Here is a 17,017-nt window from a genome sequence, read left to right as displayed (position 1 = left end):
TCGTATTTGTTAACGTAATACGAGAGAACTGTGCGGAGTCGCGCGCTACGGTCACTAGTGAAAAGTATAAACCTAGCTTTTTATGGTCCTTGCCTTCACTGGATGTGAAAGACGCCATTAATTTACATGCGTTCATTTTCAAATTCTAACGTGCCTGTTTTTCACATGTTAAAACCAGACTCGGTGTGAAAGCCTTAAAATAGAAATCTCTATTGTGATGATGTCAGAAATAAATCCTCTCTTTCTACAGTATCTGGTGGCAGTACAACGGACGTTTACAACAGTTGTTGATCAGACACTGACCCAGGCTGAGTTGATCAGATATTAAATAATTTAAACTTAAATAATTGTACTGAAATCCATGATTTAGGTTTCTCTAATTTTGCAGTATTTATATAAACATGTTTACAGCTTTTTTTTTTTTAAAGGAGACATTTTGTATACAATAGTTGCAGGTTTCTACAATAAATAGTTAATTGAACAAAAAAAAACTTGTTGTAATTTCTTTAAGGGTCAGTGTATCTTTTAATAATATACAAACTAACTGTGATACCGTGATAACCGTGATACCGCGGTATTTTCTGAGACGGTTATCATACCGTGAAAATCTCATACCGTTGCAACCCTACACCACACCCACCCTCACTACATCATCATCTACTCCACACCCATCCTGACTACACCATCATCTACTCCACACCCGCCCTCACTACACCATCATCTACACCACACCCGCCCTCACTACACCATCATCTACTCCACACCCACCCTGACTACACCATCATCTACTCCACACCCACCCTCACTACACCATCATCTACACCACACCCGCCCTCACTACACCATCATCTACACAACACCCACCCTGACTACACCATCATCTACTCCACACCCACCCTCACTACACCATCATCTACTCCACACCCACCCTGACTACACCATCATCTACTCCACACCCGCCCTCACTACACCATCATCTACTCCACACCCACCCTCACTACACCATCATCTACTCCACACCCACCCTGACTACACCATCATCTACTCCACACCCACCCTCACTACACCATCATCTACTCCACATCCGCCCTGACTACACCATCATCTACACCACACCCACTCTGACTACACCATCATCTACTCCAAATCCACCCTGACTACACCATCATCTACTCCACACCCACCCTGACTACACCATCATCTACTCCACACCCACCCTCAGTACACCATCATCTACTCCACACCCGCCCTCACTACACCATCATCTACTCCACACCCACCCTCACTACACCATCATCTACTCCACACCCGCCCTCACTACACCATCATCTACACCACACCCGCCCTCACTACACCATCATCTACTCCACACCCACCCTGACTACACCATCATCTACACCACACCCACCCTCACTACACCATCATCTACTCCACACCCGCCCTCACTACATCATCATCTACTCCACACCCACCCTGACTACACCATCATCTACTCCACACCCGCCCTCACTACACCATCATCTACACCACACCCGCCCTCACTACACCATCATCTACTCCACACCCACCCTGACTACACCATCATCTACACCACACCCGCCCTCACTACACCATCATCTACTCCACACCCACCCTGACTACACCATCATCTACTCCACACCCACCCTGACTACACCATCATCTACTCCACACCCACCCTCACTACACCATCATCTACACCACACCCGCCTTCACTACACCATCATCTACACAACACCCACCCTGACTACACCATCATCTACTCCACACCCACCCTGACTACACCATCATCTACTCCACACCCACCCTCACTACATCATCATCTACTCCACACCCATCCTGACTACACCATCATCTACTCCACACCCGCCCTCACTACACCATCATCTACTCCACACCCGCCCTCACTACACCATCATCTACTCCACACCCGCCCTCACTACACCATCATCTACTCCACACCCACCCTCACTACACCATCATCTACTCCACACCCACCCTGACTACACCATCATCTACTCCACACCCGCCCTCACTACACCATCATCTACTCCACACCCGCCCTGATTACACCATCATCTACTCCACACCCGCCCTCACTACACCATCATCTACACCAAATCCACTCTGACTACACCATCATCTACTCCACACCCACCCTCACTACACCATCATCTACTCCACACCCACCCTCACTACACCATCATCTACTCCACACCCGCCCTCACTACATCATCATCTACTCCACACCCACCCTCACTACACCATCATCTACTCCACACCCACCCTGACTACACCATCATCTACTCCACACCCACCCTGACTACACCATCATCTACTCCACACCCACCCTGACTACACCATCATCTACACAACACCCACCCTGACTACACCATCATCTACACCACACCCACCCTGACTACACCATCATCTACACCACACCCACCCTGACTACACCATCATCTACTCCACACCCGCCCTCACTACACCATCATCTACTCCACACCCACCCTCACTACACCATCATCTACTCCACACCCACCCTGACTACACCATCATCTACTCCATACCCACCCTCACTACACCATCATCTACTCCACACCCACCCTGACTACACCATCATCTACTCCACACCCACCCTGACTACACCATCATCTACTCCACACCCACCCTCACTACATCATCATCTACTCCACACCCACCCTGACTACACCATCATCTACTCCACACCCACCCTGACTACACCATCATCTACACAACACCCACCCTGACTACACCATCATCTACACCACACCCACCCTGACTACACCATCATCTACTCCACACCCACCCTGACTACACCATCATCTACACCACACCCACCCTCACTACACCATCATCTACTCCACACCCACCCTCACTACACCATCATCTACTCCACACCCACCGTCACTACACCATCATCTACTCCACACCCACCCTGATTACACCATCATCTACTCCACACCCGCCCTGACTACACCATCATCTACTCCACACCCACCCTCACTACACCATCATCTACTCCACACCCACCCTCACTACATCATCATCTACTCCACACCCACCCTCACTACATCATCATCTACTCCACACCCACCCTCACTACATCATCATCTACTCCACACCCACCCTCACTACACCATCATCTACACCACACCCACCCTCACTACACCATCATCTACTCCACACCCACCCTCACTACATCATCATCTACTCCACACCCACCCTCACTACACCATCATCTACTCCACACCCACCCTCACTACACCATCATCTACTCCACACCCACCCTCACTACATCATCATCTACACCACACCCACCCTCACTACATCATCATCTACTCCACACCCACCCTCACTACACCATCATCTACACCACACCCACCCTCACTACATCATCATCTACTCCACACCCACCCTCAGTACACCATCATCTACTCCACACCCACCCTCAACAAACAAAAACAAACAAAAACAAAACACACAGTCGTCCACTCACTGGAGTTGGTCCCACTGCCCGTCCCCACGGTGTTTATGGTGGCGGGCACAGACGAGGACGGGTAGAGGAGCAGGTGTCCGTTCTCGCAGCTGTGCTGCGTGTGCCAGCCCGCCAGTACCGAGTCGCGGGAGCCCTGCCAGCCGTTCAGCCGGTCGTCCGAGCCGTAGCGCTGGTGCGGTCCGTAGAGGTGCGTGGGCTGGCCCGGGTGGGAGGGCGGAGTCCGCTCCACGGCGTCGCCGGCGGCCCGGGTGGCCGCGCGCTCCTCTAGGTGGTTGAGCCAGAGGGCCAGCTCGGCCCGGTCCTCCAGGGAGGTGGCCGGGTGGATGAGGGCGTAGGACAGCAGCTGCCTGCTCTCCTCCAGGTGCCGACCGTACTCGATGGTGTGCGCCAGGATCTTGGGGAGCAGACGCATGTACTCGCCTTTCGCCTCGCAGTTGCCGGGCTTGAGCAGGGGCAGGTGGGTCAGCACCAGGGAGATGAGGCGTTCCTTAGACTCGCCCTGCCATTGGCTGATCACTCCTGGGGAGAGGCGAGAGAGGCGGGGTCAGAAAAAGAACACGGTTTGCGAGACGGATTCGCTCGGGCGAGCTACTGGACAGGCCACCTCAAGACCTCGTCTTGGGTCGGCGGTTCTCCCGACGACCAATACATCTCCTGAAGGCCTCGCATTTCCGCAGACACAATGCAGCACGCCATCACATGCTGAGCAGGAACAAGTGTGTGTGTGTGTGTGTGTGTGTGTGTATGCGTTCCTACGTATACGGCGGATTCCAGCCACGTTCCCTCTTTCTCCATACCAGCTGGCCACACATCCGTGCCATGACGAGGTGACTGAGCGGATGCTATAGATATCTGCAGCCGCGTAGCCCACTGTGGTATGTCTCAGAAACCCTGGGCCCATCCGGGCTGGGCACGAGCTATAGTTACTGCAGGGTCAGGGCCACTGCTGTGGTCACCACCACAAATGGAGGGCAAGTCGCTCCCCGGCACGGACGTCCGGCCGGGCGTGTGCGGGAGGAGCCAGACTGTGGACCCGCCGAACCAAAATCCCGACCCGAAAGCACCCTGGTACAGGTCTGTAGCTGTACTGCAGCCTCTGTGTGGGTGGGGGAAGGGGGCTGGGAGCCGCCCCCCCCACCACACACACACACACACACACACACACACATACACACTACCATACACAACATCTCAGGAATCATGCAAATACAAAGTGTGGGTGTGTAGGTGTGCAAGCATTTGAAGATACCATTTTGATTCCTCGGTCTTGCTTAGGAGTGTTTAAAAAGGTTCCATGATTAGAACACACACACACACACACACACACACCTAAAGTGGGTGGGGCTCAGACTAGGGGGCGACTGTTCACCCGTGATTAAATGTTCCTCTGGGACGCCTTTTTCTGGCAGTTCCATTTTTACAGGGCGACTATGGGGCTCCAGGATGGTTGTGTGTGTGTGTGTGTGTGTGTGTGTGTGTGTGTGTGTGTGGTGGCAGGAGGGGGGGGGGGGGAGTGTTAGCCCATCCACACCCTCAAGTGGTGACACTACCCTTCATTTTGCGTGAGCTGGGTTTTGGTACAGGAGTTATTTGCGACACACCCCTTCACCCACAGAACCTAACAGGCACCTCACGTGCTGGAGACGTCCAATCTGGACTAGGTCTCACCTGTCGAGGTCTCACCTGACTCATTTCACCCCTGACCCAGCCCTGGTTCGGCCCGCCTCGGCCTTCAAGCCTCAGCGGACCCTGAAAGACCACAGGAGGTGTTGAAATGGAGACAGACGAGCTGCTTTAACGCGTTAGTGTCGCTGGAAGGAACCCCGCATCTCACAGCAGGGAGACTATTGTTGAGATGACACGTCATCCTCTGGCCGAGCGCTGGCAAAAACCCTGGGTCGAACACTCCCCTGCTAAAATTAGAGCTGCTCGTTTGGTTTGGCCCAGGTCCGGCCTCTATGTGCGCTCCTCGCAGGCCGAACCCCTCCTGCGTTCTTCTCTTCCCTCTTCCCTCGCTCCACTCCTCTGCTGATGGAAAGTGCAGGCTGCTAATACAATAGAGCCTGCTCATCTTTGGGAATCGTACGCCCCCCCGTACGCCCCCCCCCCCTCTCTCACAAGCCCACATTCTACTTTTCATCATTTTTACATCGTGTAGAATACTTTCCAAAACGTATGATACATTTTTTAAAAAGAAATTCCTATTCCATTCAAAATGCCATTACAGCACAGCCCGCCCGTCTAATGTCCCTCGTGAGCGTCACACTCTTAGCTGGGAGGAAATCACTGGCATATTTCAGAGTTTACTTTTTTCTGAACTGTGGAATGAAGCACATCAGAATCTGCTTCCCTCCCTCTCTGTCCCTCTCTCTCTCCCTCCCTCTCCATCTCTGTCCCTTTTTCTTTCTCCCTCTCTCTCTCCATCTTTGTCTCTGTCCCCATGTCCCCTCTCTCTCTCTCTCTCTCTCTCTCCAGCTTTCTTCACTCACTGTCTGTCTTTCTGTATTTGACCCTTATTCCACAGAGACTTTGGGTGGGGGTGGGGATGGTGGTTAAATGGAAACAGTGAGCAGACTTTCTCTGTCTTCTTTCCAGGCCTCCAAGCCCCTCTACACACACACACACACACACACACACACACACACACACACACACACACACACACACACTTCCTTCGACCCCACACTCCCGTAGACATAGTGTAAATATAGAACAAAAGAGCAGTGTACGTCATGTGGTCATCTGCATGAGTCATGGTGAGAGTGAGAGAGCGCACGTGTGAGACACAGAGAAATTGGGAATCTGTGAGTCACAGTAGGAGTCCGAGTGGTCTATGTGAGGAAAGCCCTCCTTTACTGTGAGTCACAGTAGGAGTCTCAGGTATCTGTGTGAGGAAAGCCATCCTTTACTGAGAGTCACAGTAGGAGTCTCAGGTATCTGTGTGAGGAAAGCCCTCCTTTACTGAGAGTCACAGTAGGAGTCTCAGATATCTGTGTGAGGAAAGCCCTCCTTTAACTGAGAGTCACAGTAGGAGTCTCAGGTATCTGTGTGAGGAAAGCCCTCCTTTACTGAGAGTCACAGTAGGAGTCTCAGATATCTGTGTGAGAAAAGCCCTCCTTTAACTGAGAGTCACAGTAGGAGTCTCAGGTATCTGTGGGAGAAAAGCCCTCCTTTACTGAGAGTCACAGTAAGAGTCTCAGGTATCTGTGTGAGAAAAGCCCTCCTTTACCTGTGGCTCTATAGGGCCAAAGGGCCCCATGAATTCTATGAGGCGTCCAGCTCCCAGCAAACACAGCGCAGAGGCCGCTCTTCAGCAGCTCAGAGTTTCATCAGAGAAGGATGGAGGAGACTGCGGAGACCCTGGCGTTGGTCCCAGACCCCCACCCCACCTCCACCCCCATGCTGCTGCTCCCTAAGCATGGATCAGGGTCATTCCTTTCAGGGCCCGGTGTCACTCGGTCACCCCTCGTCTGCCTGCGAGAGCCAGCAGGCATTAGGCCTCCAGCACCAGTGTGTCTGCAGTCCTTCAGCCTGACAGGCATTTCTGCTCAGGCCTGGCAGGCTGATAAAAGAGGAGCAGAGCACAGGCCTTGGGGATGACCTCGGGCACAGGTGTGGGCAGGACACAGGCGCACACAGGCGCACACAGGCACACGCAGGCACACACGCACACTGCAGGTTAAAACTCAACACATCGAGTCATTGTCCTGTTTATCCATCTCTAAAGAGATTACCAAACTGGCACAGCTGGAAGTTGTACATACACCCAAACACAACAACCCTCTCAACACACACACACACACACACACACACACACACACACACACACACACACACACACACACACACACACACACACACACACACACACACACACGAGCGGAGCTGTTTGTCAGACACATGACTCCCTTGTTCTAAACATAGACCCTCCACATCACCCAATCCCAACACCACTAGGTTAGAGATAACGCCCTATTTTTACAAGATCATCAGTGAGCACATTAACCAAAACCACACACACACACACACACACACACACACACACACACACACACACACACTCACTCACTCACTCTGTCTCCACACTGTCCACAGAGCTACTCTAAAAACACAACACTGAACTCTGGGAAAACAGATGCGGCCCGGCTGGTCGCCGTTCCTCTGTGGACAAAGTTCATGGCGTGGCGGTGCCTCTGAAGGCCCGGGGCCTGTATGGCGCTTGTTGGCACTACAAACACAACGAGCCCGTTCCCTTTTTATAGCTGTTGAGTCAACATTAGGAGAACCCAGCGAGTTCCCACAAGAGCGACGCACCACCTCCTCGCTGTGGAACACTGACTCCACTCAACTATCATCTGCCCGTTGCCCTGAAGAGCTGAGGGAGTCTAGGTGAGGAACGGGACGAGGAACCGGCCACGCAGGTGAATGGGTCAGTCCCAGGGGAGCTGTAGGGCATGACACTGCAGAATGGACACACACACACACACACACACACAAACCCGCCCTGACCCACACCCACGGAAAAACAGGACCGGGGGTGGTCATTAGACCCGAATAGTTTCCGAGAGTCCTGTCTGTGAAAGGGAGAGAGAGGGACAAATAAAGAATAAAAAGAAGGAAGACAGAGGCTCGAACAGACAAAGAGACAAAGAATCACAAAGAAAAGGACAGGGCGGAGAGAGAGAGAGAGAGAGAGAGAGAGAGCGGGAGAAGGAGGCGGAGATGGAGGGAAGGAGAAGGAGAGTGGGAGAAGGAGGCGGAGACAGAGAGAAAGAGAGGGAGCGGGTGTTTCTCCTCTCTTCTCGCTCCCCTCCTCTCCCTGTTCCAGCTCAGCTTGGAGGAATGTGCTGGCATACCACAGCTCCAGTAGAGGAATGCTCAGTTTTCCGAGTGGCTGTGCACTGCCTCTGAAGCCATGCTGGTTAGACACATACTTCCTCTTTGAGATCACTACACTAACCCCCCAATCCTCCCTCCCCCCCGCTGGGGAAACGCGCCCTAACTCAAACGCAGTCCCAAGTTCTAATGCGTTCAGCAGAGTCAGGGCTGGGGGGGGGGGGGGGGGGGGGGGGGGGGTGGTACACAAGAGCAGGAAAAGAAGCTTGTGTGAGGGGTGCAGGCCTTGGGTGGGGTCAAACCAAACTGTTGTGAAATACACACACACACACACACACCTGTGGAAGGGTGGGGCCAGGCAATGGGGCCACCCTTCAGACAGTGAGGGAAGGTGAATGAATGTCCGACTTGGTGCTTGGGTGGGGCCCCTCTCCACCCACCTTAAGCACTGGCCACACACCTACAGGGCCACACACCTACAGGGCCACACACCTGCAACAGTGTGTGACTAGGCTAGAGGGTCAAGCTAAAATGCACTTTAGCATAAGCGGCTACGATACATTGATTTCGATCTATCAGCTTCGATTCTAAAGACTACAGCGTGATTTTATAGATTTTTTAAAAGATAAGGGATAAAATTGAATCAAAATCAAATAATTAAAATCAAAATCTGTGTAAAATCTACATTTTGCTGCCCTGTCATGAGTCATACAACCGCACACAACAGCACACCAAGCAATAGCATTAGCCCACTACAGCGAACCACAAAACATAGGGTGACCAAACGTCCGTATTTCCCGGGACATGTCCGTATCGTATTTCACGTCCTGTCCCGGGCGTCCCGCGATATTTTTTAAAACTGTGGAAATGTCCTGGTTTTTAAATTACGTTAATCGGGCCATTAATTCTACAGGCACTAGGACCCTGAGCATGGCGCTGTATGACACGGAATCCCTGAGCCTCATCAGTTCATCAGTTGACCCTCATCATACTCAACTGGCGGAGAACCAACAACTTACCCCCACCCCCCACCCCCCCCGCTCGACAACTTACGTTCGCCACCCCCCGCTCGACAACTTATGTTCGCCCCCCCGTGTCCTGGTTTTCCCAAACAAAAATATGGTCACCCTAACAAAACATGCTAAATCACAGTATACTAGAGTCCCCAACACTGCACAGTGTAATCAAACTACAGCAACCCTGCAGTACAGCATATGGGACTATTCCAAACAATCTACAAGAAATTGAAAATACACAACAGGATACAGTCGAACAACAACATATTGAAGGTATGTCACAGAACAGTCTACAGCATACTGAAAATATACCGCTGCTCTTCAACTGGGTATCTCATCAACTGTGAGTGTGTGTGTCTATGTATGTGTGTGTGTGTGTGTGTGTGTGTGTGTGCGCGCGCGTGGACGCGTGTGCGCATGTGCATGACACCTCAGCATTAAGTTCAAGTATTTATAAGCAGCTCTACAGTGAAACTTAAATTGGAGGCCATGGAACTCTGCCAAATCCAGTCTGTAGCCTGCTGGCCTTGTGGCGGTGGACAGACTCCCAAAGGCCGATTCCCAGTTCCCAGGGCCGGGTCTTCCACTGGGAAGGCGGCCTTCTTGTCCTGGGTGAGTCTCACACACACCACAATACAATGTTATGTCTGCTGTGTGGTGTCGAGAGGCCCAGGAGCGAGGAGAGCCGGTCTAGACTCTGTCTTGCGGGGGGTACCCGGTCTGTGTGTGTGTCTGGAGCAGGACGGTGGGTGTTTGGGCCCTCAGCTCGGCCTGGAGAGACGGCGGAGGAGGGAAACACCTGTATGCCAGGAGCAGGGGCCGCTGTCGAGGCCCCGAGACACAAGGCTATTGTTCCAGAGCGAAGGATGAGCTCTTTCTCTCCGCCTCTTCCTCTCTCTCCGTCTGTTGCTCTTCCCCCTCTTTTGTGGCTTACAGGAAGGCCATCGCTGCCTACACTCGCACCTCGCACCAGCACTGCACGCACTCTGCTGCTATTTTAGAAACAGACCTTTCAAACTACGCAGGGGCAGGAAAAATAAAACGACAAGCAAATGGGCAAAACAATTAGTGCTCAGAAAACGCCGGTGAGGAAACCCCCCTGGCGCTTTCCCAGAAGCCCCACAGGTGAGCTCTCTCCTAGGCAGGGGCACCTGGAACCTGACGAGACAGAGACAGAGAGAGAGAGAGAGAGAGAGTGTAGCGGAAAGCTGAGGGCATGAAGGCCGGTCTTTCCGTCTACCTGTGGAAACTCCAGAGTGTTTGCGCACTGCGGAATGTCGCAGTGCGAGCTATGAGTGGAATGCGTGCTGAGAGCGTGCGGATTTAGGGGAACTCTATTTAAGGAAGCGGCCGGCTGCCGCGAGCCTCACATCAACCCCACCCCCCTATCCTCGTTTGTGGAAAAGCTACCCTTACTTTTCTCTTGGGGAAGAAATATTTCCATACCTGCTTGGAGATTTAAAAAAAGGAAATCTGTGGATTATTCCACTGGGGGAGGGCCGGCGTTACATAATAATCACAAATAAGAGTTAACAGCAAACAGCTGAGAGACTCAGAGTGCAATATGCCTAATCTACAATACACCAGCTCACACCCACCATTGGCCTAGTTTTGGATCATGGGGAGGGATTCTCCGACCAGCCCGACCGAGCGTGCTCAGCACATTTTAAGTCGGCGCACAGTAGACCATTGTGTCCTGCTCCACAGCCGATACAGAACGGCCACTGGCAGCTGCGGTCAAACGTCCAACCAGAGCCTGCAGAGGACAACTGAGAGTGAGTGTGTGTGTGTGTATGTGTGTGTGTGAGTGTGTGTGTGTGTGTGAGCGAGAAAAAAAAAAAGGTGGATACGTAGCGGTACTGTAAGTGTTTCCTTAGACTTGCGCTATAGAGCAAGCTAAGTGTGAGGTAGAGAAGCGGCTGGGCTGTGTGAGGGGCTCTGGGTGCGGTAAGCAGGTCACAGACGGCAGGTTACAGAGCCACGGCTGTCTGAGGCGCGAGCTGCTCTTTGGCCGTCGACCCGCACGCTCAAACTTCAGCTGTCACGCAGACGGCCACCCCGGGCTCAGGGCTTTGGGGGGACATTGGCCCTGCTGTGTCCTCCCAGCGTACTGGGAGGCGGGACTGCTGTGTTCGTCTGCTGAAGTGAAGCGGAATAGAACAGGAAACCCTTCCAGAACACCCCTCCTCCTCCCCTCCTCCACCCCTCCTCCATCCCCCACTTCCCTCCCAGATGTCAGGCGCAGGTCGAGACGTGACGGCACAGGAACTCACTTGTGAGCGCACACACACACACACACACACACACACACACACACTCTCTCTCTCTTCTTCTCACACCCTCTCTGCCTGGAGGCACATGGCTGTCCTCAACAGTCCCATTCACAAAAAGCACGCTCCTCCATCTACGAGCGCGGGACACTCATGGGACAGGGGGACGGGATTCCCTATTTAAACAGAAAAGGGGTCGTTCAGAAAAGCTGTGGACACACGTTCCTTTCACTGATGATCCTTCAAAGTGCATAACACGCCCCTCCCACGAATACTTTAAACGCTGATGTGTGAGTTATCGTAAGAACTGACTCATGCTGATGTCATCAAACCTCAGCACATTTTGTCAGTCTAGCGCAGCGGGGCAAGTCGCTGCCTTGACACCTTTTTAAAGAAGCATGAATAAATCAGTTCCTTTACATTTTACAGGAATAGTGCAGTTTACAAGAACAAAAACAAAGTTTTACTGAACAAAGTAGTTTTGTAACAAATCAGTTTTACTGAATCTGGGTCCAGAGCGCTAAAGGGCAAACACACAGGAATCAGAAGCCCATCTGCCTCTACACAACACAAGCCAGAGATCTTATCAAAGATAAAGCAGAATTTTGTAGCAGTCATCAGACTGCATATAATGATCTAAGAGTTAAGGATATGAATGTGCTAGGTCTAGGAAGACCAGCAAACATGCGTGAATTTGTTACTAGAAGAGATGGAAAGAAGGAAACAGCATATGCAGATGGTTATAACACTCCTCCAGTCCCACACACAGGTGGTTATAACGTACCTAAACATGTCCAGTCCCACACACAGGTGGTTATAACATACCTAAACATCTCCAGTCCCACACACAGGTGGTTATAACGTACCTAAACATCTACAGTCCCACACACAGGTGGTTATAACGTACCTAAACATCTCCAGTCCCACACACAGGTGGTTATAACATACCCAAACATCTCCAGTCCCACACGGAGGTGGTAATAACACACCCAAGTATCTCCAGTCCCATATACAGGTGGTTATAACATACCCAAACATCTCCAGTCCCACACACAGGTGGTTATAACATACCCAAACATCTCCAGTCCCATATACAGGTGGTTATAACATACCCAAACATCTCCAGTCCCATATACAGGTGGTCATAACATACCCAAACATCTCCAGTCCCACACACAGGTGGTTATAACATACCCAAACATCTCCAGTCCCATATACAGGTGGTTATAACACACCCAAAAATCTCCAGTCCCATATACAGGTGATTATAACGTACCCAAACATCTCCAGTCCCACACACAGGTGGTTATAACATACCCAAACATCTCCAGTCCCATATACAGGTGATTATAACACACCGAAAAATCTCCAGTCCCATATACAGGTGATTATAACGTACCCAAACATCTCCAGTCCCATATACAGGTGGTTATAACGTACCCAAACATCTCCAGTCCCATATACAGGTGGTTATAACACACCCAAGTATCTCCAGTCCCACATACAGGTGGTTATAACATACCCAAACATCTCCAGTCCCATATACAGGTGGTTATAACACATCCAAAAATCTCCAGTCCCATATACAGGTGATTATAACTTACCCAAACATCTCCAGTACCATATACAGGTGGTTATAACGTACCCAAACATCTCCAGTCCCATATACAGGTGGTTATAACACACCCAAAAATCTCCAGTCCCACACACAGATGGTTATAACGTACCTAAACATCTCTAGTCCCACACACAGGTAGTTATAACTAGGCTTGTCCTGATCCGATATTTGGATCGGATCGGCTGCCGATATTTGCAAAAAATGCGTATCGATATCGGATCGGCAGGCACGAGAAAATGCCAGACTCCCGATCCAGTTTAGAAAACTTCCCATTTAGATAATCCATTCCAGTTTTTGCTGTGTCTTCGCCAGTGAGAGTAAAATCCGGTCCACATTGTCCAGCACACCTTCAGCACACGAGCATAGCATCTCCCCAATTTAGTTCAGTAGCATCTCCTAACCATTAAGACGGCCATGTAAATTTGAAGTTATCGTTACATATGTCAGTTGTGTGGGATTATTTTACCTTAAAGGACGACAAAGACGAAGAGGTAGAGTGCAGCATATGCCACAGTAAAGTCAAACGTTGTGCTAAAGCTGTAAGAACTTTTAATACAACCAATCTAATCAAGCATTTAGCGAAATACCACCATAAACAACATGAAGAGTTTCTAAAGAAAACCGAAGATAAAAAGAAAGGTCCTACACAATTAACACTGGCAGAAACGAAAATAGTTTTCTACTCAGGTTGTGTGTTTTGCTTTTTTAATACAATTTACAATATTATTTGCACTTATGGCTTTTTAAGCCTTGGTTTATGGATGCCATTTCTGTTTGTTATTTATTATTTTGTCTATTTTGAGTTTATTAATTGCTCAATAAACAGGTTAGTTTCTCCTTACCAACCATTGTGTATTATCCAAACACACCTAATTCAGCTGGCTACTTGTTATCAAGAGTAAAACGCTTTTCAACATGAGTTTGACAACAAAGTAAGTAACTTTAAACTTTAATACATGCTCAGATAGGCCAGTATCGGTATCGGCCCATATCGGTATTGGATCGGAAGTGCAAATAAATATCGGATCGGGACATCCCTAGTTATAACATACCTAAACATCTTCAGTCCCACACACAAGTGGTTATAACGTACCTAAACATCTCCAGTCCCAAAGACAGGTGGTTATAGCATACCCAAACATCTCCAGTCCCACACGGAGGTGGTTGTAACAAATGCCATGGCAAAATACTGCTCGAGTGCAGCAGGTCAACAATCCCAACGTTGTGGCTTTAAAAAAATGTATGAAATATCTGCCTACTAATCGTGTTTTCAACACTGACTTAAAGCCTGTGATTACATCTGGTGATACTTGATTATTCTACAGCTCTAGGGGTCTTTGCATGGAAATAAAACCTATCTGCTGTAATTTTCATAATTGCAGGTACTGATAAAGACCCTGTATCTTGCAATTGAAGCAGATGTGGGCGATCACAACAACTAATGGTGATAAACCATGTTTTGTAATCTATGCTGTATTTAATCATCGTCAATGTAGAACCAGTACGGAATCAGTATAAAATGTTCATAAAGTAGATGTAAGCTGTATATGGTTGGGCGCTTTTTCTAGTAAGAAATCTTGTGGATGTACTACGATCTTGATCTTGTTGAGGTAGCTGCCGACTGAAATAGCCACACAGCAACAAATAGTATTAATGAGTGTGTAGTAGACATTATGTAAGGAGCACATTTTTAGCTTTGCGTTAGAATCTACAGTGAATCTACAGTGACTACAATAATGTGGATTTTTGTATAGCTACATGTGACGTTTCAGAGAAGTGTAAGTTACAGAGAAGTTCAAGACTTGAAGATGTTCTCGGATTACTCCAGATGACTGTAAACCACCTATTAGTTATTTCACAATGTCCAGGAGAGACAAAATGGTGTATTGGTAAAACACAATCAAGCAGCTAACCATTGATTTTGATAGCTAGTACAGTTGCTGTAAGATTAGAGTCCTGGGGTGGGTTTCCCGAAATGTTCGTAGCGCTAAGTACTTCGTAACCTCGTATGAAACGTATGAGGTTAAGAAGTACTTAGCGCTAAGAACGTTTCGGGAAACTCACCCCTGGCTTCCAAGACTGCATGGTTGCCTATTCATCTAAAGATTGTGTCTCCAAATGTTTCAAAGTACAATCACATAAAAACTGCGAACAACCAGAGAGCTTCTGAGCTGGTGTCTCCATCAGTAAGACAAATGAACTGATATGTGAACTGAGGGACGGGTTTTCATGTGGTGGCCTTGGTCATAGTGCCTGGTTATCTAGTGACGGACACTGCAGGGCTTTTCTCGCCCATTCCAGGATGGCTCCTTTCTCAAACCGCACGCCGCCTCTGTGTGGCCACAACCACTACTGTCGAACTCGGACAGAGCTGATATTAGTGATAATCGTCACTGCAGGACAGTTGAGGGACAGCAACTCCATCCCCGCGGGATTCATGTGACGTAGTTGAGACAGAGGCACAGACTGCAGAGAGACACCGTGAAAATGATACCAGGTGATGCAAATATTCTACGAGAAACTACTCTTTCAACATACGAAAGACTACAAATACCAGGGACAATTAAAAAACTAATTCCGTAATTCAAAAAACAAAAACATTTTGAAAGTAGAAATAAAAGTGAATGCTTAACTCTTTAAGATTGCATTATATTTTTGCATTCGAGTAAAATGTATTATCTGCTATATAAGCTAAACAACACTTTTATTTTGTTAAAATAAATAAAGCTTTGTGCTTTTGAATAGTTTAAGATTTGGATAAAATACTGACAGTTACTCCATCTTTAAAACTGCATTTTTTATCATCTGAAGTGAATTTTTTAAGGTAACCGTTTCAAAACTACATGGTTCATTAAGGTTTAAAGTCCCTCTGATCCTTCTAAAAGTAGCATCATTCTGCAAAGAATTTCACTTACAATAAGAAAATTAACAACCAATTATATTACTGTACTGTGATGCCACAACCATGGACAACTCCTCAACTGGCTCTGTCGATAAACATTGCTATGGCAACATGAAAAGCGCAATGTTTGAATGGGAAGACAAAGTTTGCTAACAAGTTCTGGTCCCCATTCCCAAAGTTCCATCAGAGTTCATGAGACCGCACCGAGGGCCAGAAATAAACCGTTTCCTCGTGCGTATGTGTAACAAAACAGCTCGCCGCAAACAGAAGCACAAGTGCTTCCCAGACAGCCCCTTCAGGTTCTGTATGGGAAACTAGGTCTGATGGTTGGTATTGTATAGTGGGGTAATGACGCCATTTTCCACAATAAAAGTCTTCTGAAACAATTTCATCCACATGCAGGACTGCCCAAATGTTTCAGTGCTGTTCACTGGTCGCTGGTTATTATGCTGGTCACTAAATTATTATTATTTAATAATAATAATTAATATTATTATTATTATTATATAAGTGAGTTATTACATCTGTAGTGGAAGGGGATCTCATAGCAATATTTGTATCCTAATGACTGAAAAAAAATCACTGTTTATTGAGGATTGGTTAGTTTTATTTAACACAAGTACACAAAGAAAGCCTAAAATACCTGCTTTTTCAATTACGATGCAACACAGTGCCAATGTAGCAGCCACATGTCAAAACACTAATGATCCCAAACTCAGTGGCCTTTATTTACTGTACCACAGAGCACAGAGTGCAGTTTCAGTCCAAAGGACATGAGAAACGTTCTGTACGACCGCAACGTCGAGACACCACCTTCTTCTGTGCTTCCTCAAACAT

General features: G+C 48.9%; 1 protein-coding gene across 1 annotated transcript in view; it reads right to left on the bottom strand.

Annotated features, from left to right (window-relative positions):
- Nucleotides 1-17,017, bottom strand: part of samd4a (sterile alpha motif domain containing 4A) — a 42,989-nt gene that overhangs the window by 21,257 nt on the left and 4,715 nt on the right. Inside the window, 1 exon segment of the mRNA XM_076977910.1 lies at nt 3,539-4,057. Coding sequence (XP_076834025.1) covers nt 3,539-4,057 — 519 coding nt within the window.

The sequence above is a fragment of the Brachyhypopomus gauderio genome, chromosome 17, assembly GCF_052324685.1.
Source record: "Brachyhypopomus gauderio isolate BG-103 chromosome 17, BGAUD_0.2, whole genome shotgun sequence".
Lineage (NCBI taxonomy): Eukaryota > Metazoa > Chordata > Actinopteri > Gymnotiformes > Hypopomidae > Brachyhypopomus > Brachyhypopomus gauderio.
The sequence above is the reverse complement of the archived record's forward strand: the minus strand, read 5'-3'. Positions and strand labels throughout refer to the sequence as shown.